Source organism: Ipomoea nil, unplaced genomic scaffold, assembly GCF_001879475.1.
Source record: "Ipomoea nil cultivar Tokyo-kokei standard unplaced genomic scaffold, Asagao_1.1 scaffold2926, whole genome shotgun sequence".
In the NCBI taxonomy this organism is placed as follows: domain Eukaryota; kingdom Viridiplantae; phylum Streptophyta; class Magnoliopsida; order Solanales; family Convolvulaceae; genus Ipomoea; species Ipomoea nil.
Window position 1 is genome coordinate 2,147,230 of NW_017619354.1, and position 22,429 is coordinate 2,169,658.

Below are 22,429 nucleotides of genomic sequence, written 5' to 3' on the forward strand. Positions count from 1 at the left end.
AATTTACAGCAGTGTTCATGGTATAATTTGTCCAAAATATTAGTAAAGGGATGACCTTACCATATATACACAACCATAGTCACAACAAAGATCGATCAAGTAACCTTAGTTTCATCATGGATGAAAAAAATAGGCTGAGAGTTTTGATGTTTCCATGGTTAGCTGTGGGGCACATCTCACCGTTCTTTGAGTTAGCCAAGAAACTCGCCGACAGAGGTTTTTGCATCCACATATGTTCCACTCCAATCAACCTTAGTTTCATCAAAAACAAGATTCCCAGCCAATATTCTTCTTCAATCCAGTTGGTAGATCTTCATCTACCGGAATCGCCAGAACTCCCTCCTCACTATCACACCACCAATGGCCTCCCACTCCACCTCAATTTCACCCTCCAAAAAACCCTCAAAATGGCCAAACCCACTTTCTCCACCATCATGGAATCCCTAAAACCAAACTTACTCATCTACGATATTCTCATGCCGTGGGCCGCCGGAGTAGCGGACTCACACAACGTCCCGGCGGTCCGGTTCTTCACGTCCGGCGCCGCCGTGTGTACCTACTTCATCCACATGTTCAAACGCCCAAACGCCGAGTACCCTTTCCCGGAACTCTATCTACGCAGATACGAACAAGAGAGAGCTCAGAAGCTGATGGATGAAAGAAGGAGCGGAAGGAAAGATGCCGGCGGCGCCGCCGCCGAGGACGACGGTTCAGACTCCGCCGGAATTTTCCACAAAAACATGGTTGTGATAAGTAGCTCAACGGAAATAGAGAGGAAATATGTGGATTATCTCCGGGAGCTACTAAGCTGCAAGGTTTTAACTCTGGGCACGCTAGTTAAGCCGCCGATGAAAATGGCGGATGAATTTTCAGAGCTTATGGGGTGGTTAGGGGAGAAAGAAGAAAAATCAACGGTGTTTGCTTCTTTTGGGAGTGAGTATTTTCTATCAAAGGAGGATATGGAAGAGGTAGCTTATGGGTTAGAGCAAAGCCAAGCAAATTTCATATGGGTAGTTAGGTTTCCAAAAGGGAATGAAAACCCTAATCTTGAAGAGGCACTTCCAAAGGGTTTTCTAGAAAGGATTGGAGGGAGAGGGAGGGTGGTCGAAGGGTGGGCTCCGCAGGAAAAGATTCTGTCCCACCAGAACACAGGAGGGTTCATGAGTCACTGCGGCTGGAACTCGTTAGTAGAGAGCATCGAATATGGTGTCCCGATCATAGCCATGCCCATGCATCTTGACCAGCCTGTGAATGCTAAGTTGATGGTGGCGATTGGCGTAGGGGTTGAGGTCTTGAGGGATGATGGTGGGAAGCTTCATAGGGAAGATGTGGGTAGAGTTGTTAAGGATGTAATTAAGGGAAAATTAGGGGAGAATGTTAGGAATAATGTGAAAATTGTGGGTGAAAATGTGAAACTCAAGAGTATTCAAGAGATGGACGAGGCTGCTGTGGTGTTAGCGCAACTTTGTGATGTTTAAATTTTGACAAATTCGCAAATTACATTTTAAGCTCTTTTATTTTATAATTTTCACTGTATTGTTGAAGCATATTCCGAATTTACAATTATTATTTGAGTAATACTATGCATATTTCTAATTTTTATTATATGTCTGATTCATTATTTAAAAGAAAAAATATAATATTTTGATAAAAAAAAAAAAGTAATACTTTTACATCAAATGTAAAAATATTACTTCTATTCTTAAAAGTATTATGTTTTTCCTTGTATTCTTAATTAATATTAAATTTGCTAGTATAAGTATTACATTTACATATTAACTAGATGAGACTCTTGTTTCACATATAAGAATCCCAGAGACGGTTCGACAATATATAACAGACACTACTGGAAATTATGAAATTTCCAACCACCCGAAAGTGATTTTAAATCAAGTCGAAAGTCTTGTTCCGACCACTTTTGGTATCCGGAAAAATCTTTGTTGCTATTTCCGACCACTTTTTGATATCAACTTGATTTAAGATCATTTTCAGGTGCCCGGAAATTTCATAATTTCCAGTAGTAAGAAATAAATAAATAAATAAAGCCTATATATCATTTTCTTTAAATTAATCAAGTAAGAACCTGCCAAGTCTCTAACCTTTCTCAATCATGACATAATTCTAAGAGCATCCTTAATAGTATAATCTTTTTTTACGAATTTTGAGGAGTTTTTGTAAGTGTTATTAGGAAAGAGATAAAAACGTGGGAGAAAAAAGAAAAAGAAAAAGAAAAATAAATTATGACAACATTAAAAGTTGTTTAAAAGTCAGTGGCGGCCACTCTGACGCGTCCTAGCTAGCGCGTGAGAAACATGCGCCTGTTAAGACGGAAGTGCACGCTGTTGTTTTTTTTTTTTTTTTTTTTTAATTAAAAAAAATCTCTGACAAAATCTTGTGTTTTGCAGGGAGAAAAACTAAGCTAAAAACTACCTTCCACATCTAAAAACCTAACATCAAATTTTTTGGGCTGACAAAAACCAAAAAATATCCACGGCTAAGGATGCTCTAAGTTTTTAATATTTGCGCCAATTGCGCGTTAGGTTGTTGAAACTGCTAGACAAAGAATACATAGAAAGCACATTTAATTTGCGTCATTAAAAATTTGTAACAAATGTCAACAACTGTCATATCAATGGTGTGATTCAATCAACTTATTTGATAAAGTCACATAAGAATTGTCCTTTTTCTTTAAAAAAAAAAAATGTTGAGGAAACCCATAACCTTTTGGGGTGTAAATAAATTTCAAATTATAATCTTAGCGGGCAAAGAATTACAAGGAAATAGCGGGCAAAGAATTACAAGGAAAATTCATAATCCTTTCAAGTGTAAATAAATCTCACTTTATAATCCTAGTTGGTAAAGAACCACAAAAAAAAAAAAAAAAAAAAAAAAAAAAAAAAAAAAGTAAATCAACTTACATTACCCATAACTGACCGATTCAAACCAATGGGATAATGATTCGAACTCGTGATCTTGTGGTTACAAGTGCGAATCTCTTGCCTGATTGGAATACCCCCAGAATTGTCTTTTATTATAGGGGGTTGGTTTCCTATGAACCTTCTCACGAATCTTAATTCGAGAGACATGTTGGATTTAATAAAAATGAGTCATAACAGAATTGCAAATATACTCAATTTTAAGTCTTACATATAAGGCATTATGGTCGAACGACATAGTTGTGGCCCCTCAATTGAGACGATGAGTAGGTTGAGAAAGCAACAGAATACTTTGTAAAATGTCATTATATAACACAAAGTTGCATAATATTGAAATCCGTGAGACGATCTCACAAGAGAATTTGCCTTTTATTATATAATATAATAGTAAATAGTAATTTGTGTAGTGTTGAGTGCTACAAGATTTATTTATAATTTAACTAGGACACAAAATTTTTTTTTAAAGTTTAATAATAAAATGTAACTGATATTGTAAGAATATTAATAACTATAATTATAATTGCAATGAGGATATCATTTATTTAAGTTCATTTCGAGCATTTACCATTGATCATGAGCGATTGTAAATTTAAGATAAAAGTTGATTTTTTTTTTCCTAATTTGGATACATCGATCATAACAAAGGTTAAGCTGTTTGGAACAGAATCTAAGGTGTGTTTTGTTCATAATTAAGCTATCAGGAATGAAAATCAACTCATTATTATTGTTTGATTGACAAGTTTCTTAGAACACTACTATGTGATTTAATTATCCCTTTAATAAGAAAATTCAATCCTTAATAAAATAAGAATTCATTCCATTATTCCCTATCATAATTTGTAATTTGATTTTTAAGTTTGGATTAGTGCTTTTAGATTTTTGTTTTTATTTTTTATTCATATTGGTGCTTTAGATGTCTTTAATTCTTTATATTAGACATTTATTCCTATTGAAGGATCTTACATAACCAAACAACAATATCGATAATCATTCCATTTCCACCCTAACACCAAACATGATTCTTTATATTAGACATTTATTCCCATTGAAGGATCTTACATAACCAAACAACAATATCGATAATCATTCCATTTCCACCCTAACACCAAACATGTAAAATACTTTCGCCAAAACTCTTTGTTTCTGATTCTGATTTTCATGTGCAAACCAAACACATAAACTTTGGAGAATAGTCGGAGTTTAGTTTACTCCAACATTATCAACAAAACCCAGTAGCCATTAACTCGATCTCATTATCTTGAATCAAAATCCCTGCTGCTTTGGGGGACTAAATACTTGGCTTTTTTACCTATTGATATTGGAGGTTTATTCCACTTTAAGAAACGATTTTCATAACTCGGAGTGCAATTCCTGGATTAAGAGCTTTAGAGAAGGTTACGTGAATCTCCGCTCCTCCCTCACAGCTCACACTATATTTTTTCAGCAATGAGCTTCTTTTTCATTGCTTCGACTCTAATTTCCAATCTTAACGAGCTTAGCTTCACAGTTTAATTTTGTAATCCAGCTTGAATCAAACTCAGAAGTATCCAAACTCGCAAAGAGAATAAAATTTTCAAAAATAAAAAATATAATAAAAATTGCACGCTCAATGTAATAAAATAACAAATACGGAGTAGTCCGCAATTTATTATGTACTGGTAATGTATACAGAGCCAAAAGAATCAACTAATACATCCATATTTCCAGGAGGCCAGGACCAAAAACACAACCATCGAGTAACTCGATCAGAAGAATGAATACAAGTAATCAGCGGCTCATAAAGGCAATAGCAGAGAAGAGAAGAGAAGAGAGGCAGCAATCAACGCACCGGAGAGCGGTAGGGCAATCGCCGCCGATCCGGCATCCGGTGCAGGCGCCGGAGCAGATCCGATCCCCTGAGCAGCAGCGACAGCAGAAAAGATGGCGAGAACAGCTACAATCAGAAATGCCTTCATGATGCCAAGTTGAGCCGCCATTGCTTCAATTCACGACTTCAATCGGAAAGTATATACTACGAATCGCTAGATGGAGTACAATGAGAATGCAAACTGGTGAGATTGTTTTTGAGTACTGATTTCATAGGAGAAGAGTTATTGTGGTTATATATATAACGGGTTTGGGAAGAGAAGGGGATGATTGACAGCTGTTGACAGAGCGTAGCTAGCATATTGATTGAATTATTGTTAACCTACCACGACAGAAGATCAGAGCAACAAACTAAAAATGTGACGGTATTGCAGATGCCGCCGTAATTTATAATTTTCAAATATGGAATGTCGGTCGGACCTCGTTCTCAGATACGTTGCACTTGGGACATTGTATAATTTTATGCATTTCAAAGCAACATTATCAGTTGAGAAGAATGTGGGGAGAATTCACCAGCGGTAGTGTGGGAGCAACCTCTCAAAGTGAGGGGGACTTCTTGTGCGCAGTGAGCACCGGTCTAGCCTCTATGGTTCATGTTTAGTTGAGTCACCATGATTTACATCCTCCCAAATGCTCTGTCGGGCCGGGGTGTGGGGGCCCTTAGGTTGGGGTTCAGCCTTTTGGAATAAGAATGTGGAGAGAATGTAAGAGTTATTAGGAAAGAGAATGTAGGAGAGGAGAGAAAAAAAAAAAGGAAAATTAAATTTAAAATAAAAAAAAAATTATGATTATCAGGCGCGCTAGCGGGCACGTACAGCTCCCGCGCCCGTGCCCAGCTCACCATTGGTGTAAATATTGGTGGGTCCCACCAATTCTGAATTATTCCAATTCCTTGTAAGAGAGTTCTTTTTTAATTATTTCCTTCCCACATTAGCTTTGCTCCTTGTTTGGGAAGAATGCATTCTGAAATAACTTGAAATTGTCCACTATAGTGGATGCTTTTAAATTTTGTACAAACACATATAAAAATGTAATGAATTTACTGTATATACCAGAAAGTTAGTGGGGTATAAATTATTTTATTATTGTATGTGAATAATATTAGAGTTAATACTTAATATAGTCCTTGATTATAGTGATTTATTCGATTTAATTCTAAGTGATTTTTTGTGCTCAATTTATTTCTAGACTTTGATGATTTTATGCAATTTAATTGGATCAGTTTGGTAATTTTTCATTCCTCAACCCTTTTGATCAGCTTTCTTCTTCTTCCCCTTATTAGAAGGAAGCTAAGCAAAAGAGATGAGAGATGAGATATTACCATAATGCTGGTCATACATTTTACAATAAATAAATGAAATTGTTAACAGTGGATTACATTATATAAAACTATCAGAGTCGATGATCTAATTAAGAATAAAAAGTCATTTAAGATTAAATCAGATAAAATCACTCCAATTCAAGAACGGAGGTGATTTTTTCTAATCTTGTACGGAGTATGTATTGGAGTGTTTATGTATGTTATGCTTTAGTCAAGGAGGGGTCATGTATATTAGAAGGTGTAGTATATGCATAAATTAAAAAGGATATACTTACACAGCCCCCATGCATGTTAATTTACAATGTTATTTTAATTACAAAAGTTTGAATTGGGTATTTTTAATTACCAAATTTTAAAGATTAAAATATAATTGTCATAGTTTTTTTTTTTTCCCCGATAGGCCTAAATATATTATGCATTGTGGAATTAGTATTAGTATAGGATTTTAAAAGTAAATTATGAAATTCAATTCGCTGTTTAAATCTTCAAGCCATAGTAATTCTGCCAATTGAGTCTGTTTATTATGAAAAACATCTTTCTATTTCATTTTACTTGTCATTTTACTATTTATTTGTCAAACAAACTCTCTTTTTTTAATTTTTTTTTAATTTTATTATAATTTTTAACGAGACAACTAATGTAAATCACGCCCCTTATACTCAACTCATACTCAAGGGGCTTAACATGAACTATCAGGCATTCAAAGCAGGCACAGATTTATATTTGTTTTATACTTTCTTGTGCTGTCACTTCATGAACCAGAAGAAAGTGAGGGACTTGATGTTGAATACGGTACTGTGGCCTATAAGGTGAAGGTCAAAAGCATATGGCGGCTCATCAGAGTTACAAGTCAATCAAAATTATTATGAGATAGAACATTATAGCTCATTATTGATATAATATTATATTTATTTAATTATTTATGTAATATTACATTTTTTTTTAAGGTTCAAGAACTACACCTATATAAAGGGCTTTAAGCCTTCACTTTTTAGACAAGTCAATGGAAATCAATATAGAAAGTTAATTCTTCCCCCTTTCCTTTATTTTCTTCCATACAATTTAATTTAGGGAGAATTGTCAAATACGCTCATCTACTATTGCCAAGTACTCAATTCCCACCACGAACTAAATTAAAGTCTAATTAACCACACTTACCTGCTAAATTTGTTCAATTGACATTTTTTTACAGGTTGCTAACAAATTACCAATTCAATTATTAAAAAAATAATTAATTTAAAAAAAAAAACAAAAAAACAAAAAGGATTTCAACCACCGACTGTCTGGAGCCGGTGGCTGAAATCCCCTTTATTAATTTATTTATTTAAATTATTTTTTAATTATTGAATTGGTAACTTGATAGAAACCTGCAAAAAGAGTTAATGGAACAAATTTAGCAGGTAAGTGTGGTTAATTAGACTTTGATTTAATTTGTAGTAAAAACTGAACACTTGACAATAGTAGATGGGTCTATTTGACATTTCTCCTTTTAATTTATTCAATTTTCTTATTCTCTTTTCCATTCTAGTGTAATCATCTAGCATCCAATTTCATCCCTATTGCATCTTTTTCCTATATTTATCAAATTTCATCAATTCAATTTTATTTTATACATACAGTAATATTGGGCATGCTATTAACTAGCCCAATAATCATAAAACCAACAAATTTAATAAATAAAAGAATATACATGTATCTTTAAGGCATCTCATATGTTAACTAGCTAGTACTAGAAAATAACTAATCTACCAAATAATTTTTTACAACCCTTTAATATTACATGTTAGTCAAAATAGCTAATACTTCATTGATGTATTTTTTGGTAATAAAAAAAAAAAATCCATTCATCATCATCCATCCTCAAACAATCCCAAATGCTAGGAAAAGATTAGAAAATCACACACAATAGACAAAGAACTTGCGACTCTAGCTAACTCATGAGCTATACAGTATGTTGAGTATTTAATCCAACAACAATTTACACGAGAAATATACATCACTATTTCTTTAATATCATCCATCAACTGTCAATTGGAGAAAGAACATAAAGAGCATTTATATCCTGTAGAACCTTATACGCATCGAACTCCATATGGATTTTGTCATATATGGCCCAATTTATTTATTTAACTTAAAACTTCCTTGACTAATTTTAGTTTTAAGAGGCCTTATTTTAATTAATATCATTATTATATGAACATTTTTTTTTCAGTATCATAGATTTGAAATGGTAATAAAGATACTAGCACGTTTTTTTTTCTTTAAATTTAATTTTCAATAATTCACGAATCAATATAATTATAAGCTTGAATCAAAAGTAGCTATCCCAAGGAGATTTAGAAGAACAATAATTTGTAGTTTTGCACTTTCAATATAATAATACTTTCAATATAATAATAAAATATGAATAGTACGTTTATTATGTAGTAGTAACTTAACGTACACAGCCAAAAGAATCATATATCATCATCAACGTAACTGATCAGAGGAATGACGCTAGCTTTTCAGTGCCTCAGAAAAGCAGCAACACAGAAGACAAACGAGGCTACAATCAACGCACCGGAGACCGGTACTGTAGCCGCCGCTCCGGCGTTAGGTCCAGGCGCTAGTGCTGGAGCAAATCCGAGGTCCTGAGCCGCGGCGACGGCGGAAAACACAGCGATAACAGCCACAACCAGAAAGGCTTTCATGATGCCAAATTGAGCCGCCATTGCTTCAATTCAAATCGCGTTTTCAATCACAAAGTAATGTGAATCGCGATGTGAGTATAGTGAGAATGTGAAGGGATGAAATTGCAGCGATGATGAGATTTCGTCGGAGAAGGGTTCCTGTATTTATACATACGGGTTTGGGTCTTTCTTTGGAATGATTTGGGATTTACCGTTACTCAACGTGCCAGAGGATCACGCACCGAATTAGAGGGTGAAAAACTGACGGTGTTTGTAACGGCGCCGTGACGAGCGGGAATGTCGGTCGGACTTCGCTGTCAGGTGCGTTGCACTTCTTTTCTCGTGCGCTGTTCTGAACAAGCCACAAAAGGCACAAATTGTCTCTTTTTGCCTGAAATAGCTATTGAGTATTGACCCCCCCAAAAAAAAAAGGAAAAATAGTACTCCGTAATTTAATTTATTACCATATATGCTTATTTTTAGCATTTAATTAGTTTCTAATTTTATAATATTTTACCATTTATGCATAATCACAATTGTAGTCATTACTCATATACCCCGTAATAAGTTTCATCAATTTTTAGAAGATTGAGAATAATCCTAGAAAATAATAAATACGGAATATTGCATAACAAAATATGAAATTCTCTCAGCATTTAAATTAATTGATAATTATTTTATGATTTATAGGTTAAAAATATCTAAACTTTTGAAAATTGTGCAAGTTAGATGATCATACATGAAATATCTTTCTTTCTTTTTTTTTTTTTTTAGGTGAAAATCCGGTTGGGTATCTCGTTGGTAAACCCAACAATAATCCTAAAATATAAGAATTATTATTTTCAGTAGAAAAAGAGAATGAAAGATGAAGAGATTGGCTAGTGTTTGGTGTAGTTTCTTTAAAACCTTATTTGCCACTTCCCAAAAGTGTTATGAGTGTTTCTCAAAAGCTTAGGCTTAAGAAGTGCCCCAGGGCCCCTCAAGGCCGAAAGCCAAAACAACATTCCAGTGCCTGCCCCCTGCGCGCGAGAGATAACCTTTATGCTATACAATTCAATAAGCTTAGAAAGAGCTCTTGTATAAATAGTGGGGCAAAATCCTCTTCTCAAACCAATGTGGGACAAAAACTCACTTTTTCCTTTTATTTTCCAACTCAAATAAGTCTACTTTGAGAATCAATATCTCATTCACACATTATCCGTTTTGAGCGTACAATATATCAATCTCTTCGTCTCACTACAAAGAATCCGAATCCACTTTGACCTGACCTTAATCGGAAGTGGACCCCACTAATAATTGTACTATAAAATAACCACTTAATATACCATTTTAAACTTTTTTTCCAACAAACCCATATTAGTTAGATGAACTACATATTTGTTCCCCTAAAAAAAAAAAAAAAAAAAAAAACTACATATTTGTTATCTCAATGAAGAATATACAATACTTTTTTTTTTTTTAATCTACCATTAACTTCTTATAATCTACACTAGAGTTGTGGGCTCTCCTCTCTAACTCTCCCTCTTTGACCATGGCTTTTACCATTATTGCTTATAAGTTCACCTCCACCTTCACATACATTGTTAATAATTTTGATGAGTTCGTTTGAGACTTTTTCTCAATCCTGTCCAAAAGTTAGCCAAAACTACCGTTTATATAGTATGAGAGAAGTCGATTCAAGATTTTTATTGTTCGGCTTAGCCTGACTTGACTCATATTGATAAATGTAATAATTTTGAACTAAAGAAATTTGATGGAATTTTTTAAAAAAAAAAATAAAAATCATTGCACTGGCCAACTGAATATATATTTTAATTGACCATTGATAAATGTAATAAGTCTAAACTAAAAATAATTAAAGAAAAAAACTTAATCTTTTTTAATCTTTTGGGTTATAGGCCAAGTCATACCAAGATTTTTAGGCAAATTATTCTGTAGACTCATGTTCACCTTGCAACGTGGATTCGGGTTCAAAAATAACAATTTACATACTAAATGTTTACAATTTACCTTGTAGAAATTTCAATTTTGTGATGTCTCTTTATTGTATTAACAAATTTTTAAAACTTAGAAATATAATTTATAGTCTAGATGTTCACAATTCAAATACTAAAAATACATAATTTAGAATTAGGATCCACCTTGCAAAGTGGACCTTGGTCCATTGTATAACAATTGAGATTTTTATTATTTGGTTCAGTCCAACTGGACACATTTTAATTAGACTGGTTTAACCCGATTTAAATAATAACAAGACAAATGGCGGGCCAATATTCCTATTCGACACCACTTAAGAGCGAAAGAAAAGAGAGAAAGAGAATTAAGCATAAGATAGAAGACTGAAAGATGTCTTTTAAATAAAAATCCCAGAATACGTAAATTTTCTACCAATATTGGCCATTTTTTATTGATCAAAATAAACATTTTCTATTGATTTCATTTTTCATGGGTAACGAAACGTTGAAACATTCATAAAATGACTCTCTCTGGATTATTCTAAACGGACCATTGATGGACTTGTACGTATAATTATCATTTGTACTTGTTACATGTTTTTGAAAAATGAAATATAATATATATATATATATATATATATATATATATATATATATATATATATAACTTTAAAATCAATTGTAATTAAAAATTATTAAGAAATTAAAGAGAGTAAATCATTACTAATTTACTAGACCAATATTTATCAATCATTATTGTGTGGACCATGGTCCACACAAATTATATGAACTATATTTTGTATACTATAAAATAAAGTACATTCATTATAAAAATAATGTACTTTTAGTATATTAAAAATGTACATTATATTCAGGAGATATATATTATTTTTGTACCAAATGTACATTATATTGTATAATATACATTCAGTATACAAATAATATACATTTAATATATTAAAAATGTACTTTTTGTTATAGTGCACACAATAATTTGCCAATATTTATGGGTCCAAGCTACATTATCATAATGTAAAATGATGAGATGTTATTAATTATTAGTGCCCATGCCAGATCATTATTTTCTCAACCTCAAAAGCATGGTCTAGCTGGTTTTCTTAAATATTTAACATAATTTAATTCTTATAAATAAATAAATAAATAAATAAAATATATATATATATATATATATATATATATATATATATATTAAATTGAACTATAACTCTAGAATGTAATATTATTTAATTCATTTTTCAATATATTATTTTTATTTCAAAATGTAAGTAAAAGTTCAGTCAAAATATTAAACTATTGCATTCTATAGGTATTCTGATCCAGTGATCGAGATGACATAAATATCAAATATGAGAAGTTTTGAACTTACCTTATACCCCGATAAAATATATAAATTGTATATATTAACTAATACTAAAATAAATGATAAATAATTTTAACCAAGTATTTCTTTTTTTGAGTGACTAATGCACCCACTACATAAGAATGTATATTGGATAAACTTTACTTTAATTTGTGGTTCTAACCAGACTACAAAAGAAATAATCAGTGGGAGTAGGAGTGGAATTTAAAATTTTGTAGTTACCAAACCACCAAAGACGAGTTCTCCCTCAATCCAATCATCTTTAATATAATGGAGGACGAATAGTATAAAGAAACCAAAAAACAAAAAAAAAAAAAAAAAAAAAAAAAACAAAAACAAAAACAAAAAATTGACAATATAATTAAAATGAGAGGACTGAACAATAATCATTATAACATAAGTAGTACAATAAAGTGATTCATCAGAACTCATGCATCATGTGTATGTATAAACATACATACATATGTGATGAGTGATATATGACATCCTTAATCCTCATCCTCAATCCTCAATCCTCAATATAATAAAAGCAAAGTTGTGTATAGTACGATAATAAGCAATTAAGAGATAATAGCGTAGAATTAATCATCATATAGTGTGATGGATCGGATGATAAACACAAAACAAGCAAATTAAAGCAAGCCATATATGCATATATCACACACTACATTTAATTTCCGAACTCACTGAAACCAAAGAGCAAAGAAAGAAATTAGCAGCGAAGAACAGAACACAGTCCCCGAAGCCGGCAGCGCGAACCCGTCTCCCACGTCCATCGGCGGCGCCGGCGCCGTTGCCGTGGCCTTGTCCTCCGCGGTGGCGCCGACGGCGGCCGCCCACAAATGCAGCATGGCCACGGCCATGACAAGGAAGATAATGCCACCGCGTTTAGGAGCCATCACCTTTAATTTATTGTTGTGTGTTTTCGATAGATGTTTGTGAGGGTGAGGATATGGCATATGGGTGCAGTGGATTTATATATAGTTTGAGAATTGAGAGTTGGGGTGGGGGGTGGTAGGTGTGTATCTTTTGTGGCACGGCTTGTGGGGTGCACAATACAAATCATAGGTAGCCCGTAACCCTCCCATAGTCCCATCCCATCCCACTTCCAATAAAAGGAACACCTGATTGCAACCGCCCTACTCATTTCAACTAGTCCCACATTTCATTCTCGCCAATTATGATAATTTAGCGATCCATTATATGGGAGAATATAATTGATGTTTAATTTGGTGCCTATAATAAACCAATCATATTGAGATGTAACTCTTATACTATGATTGTCAAAACTTAATCATGTGTTTTTGCCTACAATAATCTATCACCTAAGAAACAACCACTATTAATTTATTCTCACAAATTTTGATGCTAGCTTCTTGTTATATTTTTAGTGCGAAATTATATTGTTTCCCTCTTAAAGTGTCATACTTTTAGTTTAAAATTATAGGTTCTCTCTTAAAGTCTCAAGATATTTGGAGTACTTAATAAATGGTTGGTAGCTGATAGCGGATATATAATTGATTGAGTTAGTTGATTTGACTAGCTAATAGTATTAACTAGTTGTATGTTGTGCAATCGTGTGCACCATGCAAGGTGCACACGGTTCCAATTCATAATTTCTATAATATAGATGTTGGTGATAATGAACCACAATCGATTTAATATCTGTAAAATAATATTTATATATATACACACGAAATATATATATAATATTATTGGATATATATCCGAAATATATATATACACACAAATATATATAAAACGGACCCAACGGTTATATATACATGTATATCTACGAAAAAGATATACCAATATATATCAACCAAAAAGAAAATATAATCCTTAGATTATAATTCCAAAACAACAAGAAAGAACGGATTTTTGCTTAGAGCATAATCCAAAACAAGAAAGAAGAAGAAAGAAAGAAATGTACGAGTTAGGCAAAGTGCCTGTCTTTCCTTAAAACCTTATTTGCCACCTCCCAAAAGTGCTAGGAGCGTTGTGGCCTAGGTTTCTCAGGATAAAACGTACAACGGTTCGACGTTTGAGCACCCAAATGAACGAACCCGGCGAACTAGAGCACGGGCAAAACACAGTAGCTAGAAAGAAGTAGGAGTAGAGTTTTGAGAAGAAAATGTGCTTATCTTTGTGTGTTGTGTCTCTCTTGTTCTTCCCTCACGTTCACTTCTTTTCTAACATTGTGTTCAAAAAGGTTGCTCCCACCACATCTTTATATAGGAGATTGGTACTAAATAGCATCATCATGACACATTAACCAACATAAATTCAATTTAAAAAATTGAATTATAACGTTTGAAACGGTCGTACTTATTATCGAAATAATATCAACGGTCACGAACTTAATATCCGATTAATTCGTACCGACCATAACGACCCGTTTCAAATATCTGAGTGACCGAGAAGTCCGTACAAACCCGAAAGGTTAACGAATTGGGACCGAAAACCACACCCGAATGGTCCGCAAAGTACCGAAACGGTGTGGCACGAATCAATGCACATAGCATTGACTCGTGCAGCACGAAAGATAGCTCACACGAAAGGAGCACTAATTAAACTTGCTTAATTACATGTAGCATCTTTCGTCCATGCATAACATTCGTCCATGCAAACTTTCGTCCCAATTCCTATTTCACTATTTTAAGCTTTCCAATGCTTAATTACAAGCTTGACAACTCATGTTGTCACACTAATTAGGCTTAATTAAGCTTAATCTTAAGCTTTAAGCTTTCTAAGCTTAATTTGACTTCTCTCAAATAGGTTCACTTTGAGAATCAATTTCTCATTCACCTATTACCCATTTTGAGCGTACATTATATCAAATTCTTCGTCTCACTACGAAGAACCCGAATCCACCTTGACCCGACCCAAATCGGAAGTGGATCCCACATATATTTGTACCACAAAATAATCACTCAAAATATCATTTTAATGCTATTTTCCCAACAATCCCCCACATGAATGAAAAATGATTTTCAGGGTATTTGGAAATCGGAAACAACTGTGTTTAACGGTCGATCCCTGCATAGGATAGGTAGGGATCACTATACCCTTTGAACCTTCCCTTGTGAAGACATGTTTACTCTACTGGCTGTACGGTAGAACGCGATGTCTTTGAACCGACTGCCGTTTGTGTAGACGATGACATATCTCACACAGGAACCTCCCAACCATGCTCTGTTCTCATTAGTGTGCCCATTTTGGTCGTGGGTCACCGTCCTGGTTCTGCAAGAGTTTGTGAAGAATTGCGCCCATCAATTCTCCTTTGAAGCGACCCTCACTTCTCTCTCACATAGGTGATTCTTTTCCGAGTATCCCGCATACTCACACATGTCAACTGACATTCGAATCATTAAAGTATCAACATGCTAACCTTACGTGGGAGTCACTGTTTCTAACGAGGAGTGGTAGGGAGTCCGAGACCCCCACAGTGACACGCTCCGTTCCATAATTTAGTTGTCCCATTGAACCTAGGTGTCAGCTAGGTTGGGTATCCACTATAGAACTTTTAGTCCAAGGGCTTTAGACCCATTCCTCGTTCCAACTTCTCCACAACCATTTGCTTACCCTCGGGTTAGCGAGTTAGCGGCCGCTACGTTATCTTTTGACATCACGTAGTCAATAGAGATAACTCCCGTTGTGAGAAATTGTTTAATGGTATTATGTCTATGACTTATAAGTCTAGACTTACCATTCCACATTTAACTCTGTACTTAACCAATTTTGGCTTGACTATCGCAATGCACACAAATTGGAGGTACGAGTTCACCACTAGGAACATTCTCGAAATAATGGCATAGCCATTCGGCCTACTCGCTCGCGACACGAGTGTAAGGCTCTCAGCTTTGATCCCGTCGGATCTTAGCTATCACAAATTCATTTCGAGAATTTCCGTCCAACCGACTGCACTGGCCTACGTAAGGACGTAGCCCTTAATGGACTTAGTATCCTTTGATATCCGTGCTATATTTTCCAAGTACAGCTAGATATCTCACTTAGTGCAGTCCAACGTTACGAGCATACCTTGAGTATCTCATAACTTTCACTATTGCCTTCTAGTGCATAACACTAGGGTTACTCGTATGTCACCGAGTTCGTTAACCACTAAGGCAATATCCGGCCTAGTACAACCCATTTGATACAATTAAACTACCGATAATCTGAATGTATTCTCCGTGAGAAGTACAATCTCCGAGATTATTGGCTAGTTGTACGTTAGTATCTAACGGTGTCCAAGCCACTTGATTAACATCCTTTGCAAGGATTTAATCAACACAGTGAGATTGGCTCAACACGAGACCATACAGTCTTCTCACAATTTTAATCCCGAGGATTAAATCTGCCAACCTCATGTCAAATATCAAATTTAACATGTTCAAGGTAGAATTGATCATTTGATCGTTACTATCCACGTTGAGTTTATCGTGTATAGACAAATAGTGATAGCCTTGTCTATCGTACGCATTACGTAGACATTTATCACATTTGTTTATACTAAACTCGTGACACATCATTGTATGATCAAAACCTACATGCCAAATATTAAGGCAATTGTTTCAAACCATACAATGATCTCACCAATTACACATTTTCTTTCCCTAGCGTGGAACCACAAAACCCTCGGGTTGTTCCATGTCTATTAAGAAAGCGATACATCCATTTCGATAAACTTCCAAGTCTCGCTAAACAGCTCTTGGAAGTATCATCCTAATGAATTTCGTTCTCATCACAAGAGAATATATATTGAAGTAATTGTGGCACTAGCGTCGCATGTAATCTAAAATTACAAGCCCGGCCATTTTACTCCAATATAACCAACCGGTTTTATCTTCCGACTAGTGATCCACTTAGGATCCCGAGGTTTTACAACCTGGAGGAAGAACAACCAGTTCCAAGTATGATTCTTTTAAGATAGAATCTACTTCACTCTCGGTAGCCTCTCTCGGGTTGGTCCATTTGTAAAAGTCACCACTTCTACATATGTTCGAGGCTCGTTTTCTAACAACCTTGTCAGAAAATCCAAATTATTTTCTAGTATGCAAGTTAGAATATGCGCACCACATTCTAACACGTACGTCAGAAAACATGGACCAAAGGATTTTTCAATCCTAGCTCTCTTGCTACGTTTAGCTTTGAGCTCGGGTTATCTTTCATACCCTTCAACCATAGCTAAGCCGAAAGTTCCTTTCAACGTGCTAGGTCCTTTATTGATCCTTCACAAAAATACATCTTCCAAGAACGATGAATTTCTTAAATCAATCTTTCGTGTTCTTATGTACATCCAAACTCTTGGATTCGTGTACTAAAAACCAATACACACCTTTGGCAAGACACCCCCACATTTCAGGCATTAGTAGGAAAGCTTCCTACGTATCCACAATTCGTAAGAATTTCATGTGGGCAACCTTATTTAAAAGGTATTTACTTGTCCAAAGTATTGTCTCACCCCTCATACTTTGAGGTAGACCCGAACTTATCAACGTCTTGATATTTTATGTTCGGCAACAACGTTCGATTGAGGTGAATACCGTATCGTACGCTCGAGTACGATACTAACGCTTGCGCTGAAATCACCAATAGATGTTTTTTTTTTTTTCCACCACATCGATTGTTCATAACCGCATTAATCCACGATTAATTTGGTTTTTTCTCTTTTTATTCTTTAAAGAATAAACATGTGTTACACGCTAACACATCTCGTAGGTGCTAACAGATTAGCCCTCACGAATCCATTCGGTTTTGACCGAAAGGCCACAAACCCGAATCAGTGCTTCCGAAATTGAAGTATGAATCAGTGCTTAGTAGTGAAGCACGAAACATGCTATACTAAGCACGAATCATTGCTTCTAAACTAACGCATCGATTCCAAAGCAATCTCTATTGCTTTAAATTATAAACTCACAACAACCTTTCGTTGCTTAATTTATAATTACAGTGCTACCTGGCACTAGGATTATTAGTTAATTACACAATTAACCAAACTTCCTTTCGTGTTAATCACAAAGCACTTTTACAACGCTAAATTTAATTAGCCACATACTATACGAAAGGTTTAAGCTAAGTAGATTAGCATTATGACCAATCATAATCTAGCACCTTTATTGCTATTACTAAAGCACCAAATGCTTAAGTTTTCAACACCTAAAGGTGCAGCCACCAAGTGGCCGAAAGTGCCTAATGTTACAGTGTTTTAATTTGCACTTCCAAGTGCCAAATTAAATTGCACTTTCCATTAGTGCTACAAAAGCACTATTCACCAAAACATAATTTGTCTCAAATTAAATATACTAGTATAATTTAGAATTTTTGATCAAGTTAATTATAACACAATTAACGAGAACAAGTCAACCAAATTTTCCAATTAGTTGAATCAAACTCATATAATCGTTCTTAGAATATTATTAAAAATATTCAACACTTGAGCTGTGACGCTCACGATTATATAGTTATCCCAATTTTTGACAAATTGATTCTTGAAATCCGTATCATTCTACATGAACCTGAACCGAAGTTCGTTACGGGATCTCAACATGTAACACGCTTGTTACATTTCGTTTCGGCCGTTAAGCCATTTTAGCATTTTCCACATAATGCTCCGTGATGCACTACGCACCCTTATTGAATCTTATATATATTAAAAATATCACACAAGAATATTTTAAAATATACAAAGTTCAAAACACACAAATGGAACAATTCATTTTATTCAACAATAAAATGTATCACAAGGATACTACAACATTTATTTAACAAATAAATAAATAGGAAAATTACATTGGAAATTAATTTCCATTATTCCTATTTCGTAGTAATCCTTCAACCCGTGTGCCTTGTTCCATTCTCAACCGTCCACTCCACAAAGGGTGGTCCATAGCGCACAGCGGGGGTACCTCGGTTGTGACCTCACTCGTCCAACCATCCACATGTCTTAAACATAGCGAAGTTGTCCTCAACCTTTTCACCAGGATGACAGTTCGCTTCATAGTGGCATTTTTCTTTCTTCTCGTAATCTTCTTGAAAGATAAGCTTCCGCTTGAGTTTCCTTCGATTACGGTTGAAGTCATTGGTAACACTACCATAGTCCTCAGACCATGTAGTCATTACACCATCATAGGATCCTTCGTGGCTTTTAGCCGATCCGTTAGGCAACACAATAGGTACCAATTGTGTGCCATTAGCCACTAATCTACCGGATCGTGAACCAAAGTTCTCCGGAGCATCATCGTGTGTCTTTGCAACTCCCATGGAAATATTATTTCCAACGTTGCTGCCATCAACTGGCATCACGGAATGTGCAACATCGTTGCCGTTCCGACCATTTGAATGTGCACCTCCGGCAACATTCACGGATCCAATACTCTTGGAATCCAACGATTTGTTTATTATCAAAAAGAAATAAGGTTTTAAGATTGTTGGTGATAATGAACCACAATCGATTTAATATCCGTAAAATAATATTTATATATATACACACGAAATATATATATAATATTATTGGATATATATCCGAAATATATATATACACACAAATATATATAAAACGGACCCAACGGTTATATATACATGTATATCTACGAAAAAGATATATCAATATATATCAACCAAAAAGAAAATATAATCCTTAGATTATAATTCCAAAACAACAAGAAAAAACGGATTTTTGCTTAGAGCATAATCCAAAACAAGAAAGAAGAAGAAAGAAAGAAATGTACGAGTTAGGCAAAGTGTCTGTCTTTCCTTAAAACCTTATTTGCCACCTCCCAAAGGTGCTAGGAGCGTTGTGGCCTAGGTTTCCCAGGATAAAACGTACAACGGTTCGACGTTTGAGCACCCAAACGAACGAACCCGGCGAACTAGAGCACGGGCAAAACACAGTAGCTAGAAAGAAGTAGGAGTAGAGTTTTGAGAAGAAAATGTGTTTATCTTTGTGTGTTGTGTCTCTCTTGTTCTTCCCTCACGTTCACTTCTTTTCTAACATTGTGTTCAAAAAGGTTGCTCCCACCACATCTTTATATAGGAGATTGGTACTAAATAGCATCATCATGACACATTAACCAACATAAATTCAATTTAAAAAATTGAATTATAACGTTTGAAACGGTCGTACTTATTATCGAAATAATATCAACGGTCACGAATTTAATATCCGATTAATTCGTACCGACCATAACGACCCGTTTCAAATATCTGAGTGACCGAGAAGTCCGTACAAATCCGAAAGGTTAACGAATTGGGACCGAAAACCACACCTGAATGGTCCGCAAAGTACCGAAACGGTGTGGCACGAATCAATGCACATAACATTGACTCGTGCAGCACGAAAGATAGCTCACACGAAAGGAGCTTAATTCACTAATTAAACTTGCTTAATTACATGTAGCATCTTTCGTCCCAATTCCTATTTCACTATTTTAAGCTTTCCAAAGCTTAATTACAAGCTTGACAACTCATGTTGTCACACTAATTAGGCTTAATTAAGCTTAATCTTAAGCTTTAAGCTTTCTAAGCTTAATTTGACTTCTCTCAAATAGGTTCACTTTGAGAATCAATTTCTCATTCACCTATTACCCATTTTGAGCGTACATTATATCAAATTCTTCGTCTCACTACGAAGAACCCGAATCCACCTTGACCCGACCCAAATCGGAAGTGGATCCCACATATATTTGTACCACAAAATAATCACTCAAAATATTATTTTAATGCTATTTTTCCAACAATAGATTCATAATTTCTACATTATAGATTCATAATTTTTACACTATAGATTCATAATTTTTATACTGTAGATTCATAATTTCTATGTTGTTTTCTACACTGTAGTTTCATAATTTCTATACAGTAGATTCATAATTTCTATACTGCATATTCATAATATTTGTACTGTAGATTCATAATTTTTAAACTGTATAGTTATCAAATTATGAACATATAGTTCTGTGATTTGTGAATACAGAGTTCAACAATTGAAAATATGAACATCTAAAATTATGAACATAGAGTTCTGTAATTGTGAATATAGAGTTCAATAATTATGAATATGAAGTTCAATAATTATGAGTATATAGTTTTATAATTATGAACATATAGTTCAGTAATTATGAACACAGAACAGTGTGCACCATGCATGATGCATTAACAGTTTATTATTAACTGATTACATATAAAATAACTTATAAATGCATAATAACAACAACAAATTAAACAAAAACAAAAAATAAAAATAAAAAATAAAGACAAAGGAAAAGGGGAGCTACAAGCCTACAACGTAAATTGATGTGGGATTGACCTCACATTGACTGGGCGTTTGGTTGGAATGGGAGAATTTTGTGGGAAATGAATTGTAATTCAATGGGAGATGAATTACTGAGAATAAAGTGAGAATTTAAATTCCAGTGTTTGGTATACGGGAATAGAATTACTGGGAATTTTAATTCCAATGTTTGGTATACATGGGAATTGAAAGGAAATAAGTTGTATAAAGTCTAAAATGTCAATTATTGTTGTGGTATTAATTTTAGGTTTTAAAAAAAAAAAAGGGATAACTTTGTCTCATCACTAGCTTTTTTTCTTCCTAATAAAATCTCAGGAATTAAAATACCAGGGGGACATGAGATTTTAATTCCATGAAAATGGGGGAATTGCAGTTCCATGGGATTGCAATTCCTTCCAACCAAACTAAGGAATTCTATGGCCTTTGGAATTAAATGGAATTAAGTGGGAAGGGAATTTAAACTCCTTCCAACCAAACGCCCTGTGAATGTTTAAGAAAAGAGACACTAAACTCCGTCTATAAAAGGTGCATCACTCAAAATTTTAGTTAATGAGTCATTTACCAAACACTTCATTAGTTTTTACTAGTGATTACGTGATTTTGTCAAAAATATTATGGTTTGCACATGGGAATTCGAACCGGAATGGGTATCAAATACTTGGTAATAGTAATGGGTTTTAGTGAAAGTATTTTGCATGTTTGATAATAGGGTGGAATGGAAATAATTATCAATAATGTTGTTTGGTTATGTATGATCCAATAATGAAAAATGTTTTAATTGTTTTGACAAATTAAAATGGTTGGAGAAAACGGTGCCACTAATGACACTGTTACTCTAAAATTGCCAATCGGCATCGTATTGGAACCGTGTCCACCTTGCAAGGTGGACACAGTTCCACAGCATAACAATTGTTTTTCTACACGGTAGGGTGAATGAGTTTAGAAACAATAATTTATCAAGGTAGACATCAGATAAGAAGTATGATCATATCAATCACAGTGGCAATCA

The 22,429-nt window shown here is 34.4% G+C and overlaps 1 protein-coding gene across 1 annotated transcript; it reads left to right on the forward strand.

Annotated features, from left to right (window-relative positions):
* Positions 1-1,605, forward strand: LOC109161593 (beta-D-glucosyl crocetin beta-1,6-glucosyltransferase-like). The gene has a single exon (XM_019310062.1). It carries the CDS (start codon positions 51-53, stop codon positions 1,476-1,478), a length of 1,428 nt encoding a protein of 475 aa, XP_019165607.1. The 5' UTR covers positions 1-50; the 3' UTR covers positions 1,479-1,605.
* Positions 1,606-22,429: the final 20,824 nt, after the last annotated feature.

Excerpts from the sequence above, each read along its gene's own strand:
- LOC109161593 (XM_019310062.1), top strand. The coding sequence starts at position 51 with ATGACCTTACCATATATACACAACCATAGTCACAACAAAGATCGATCA.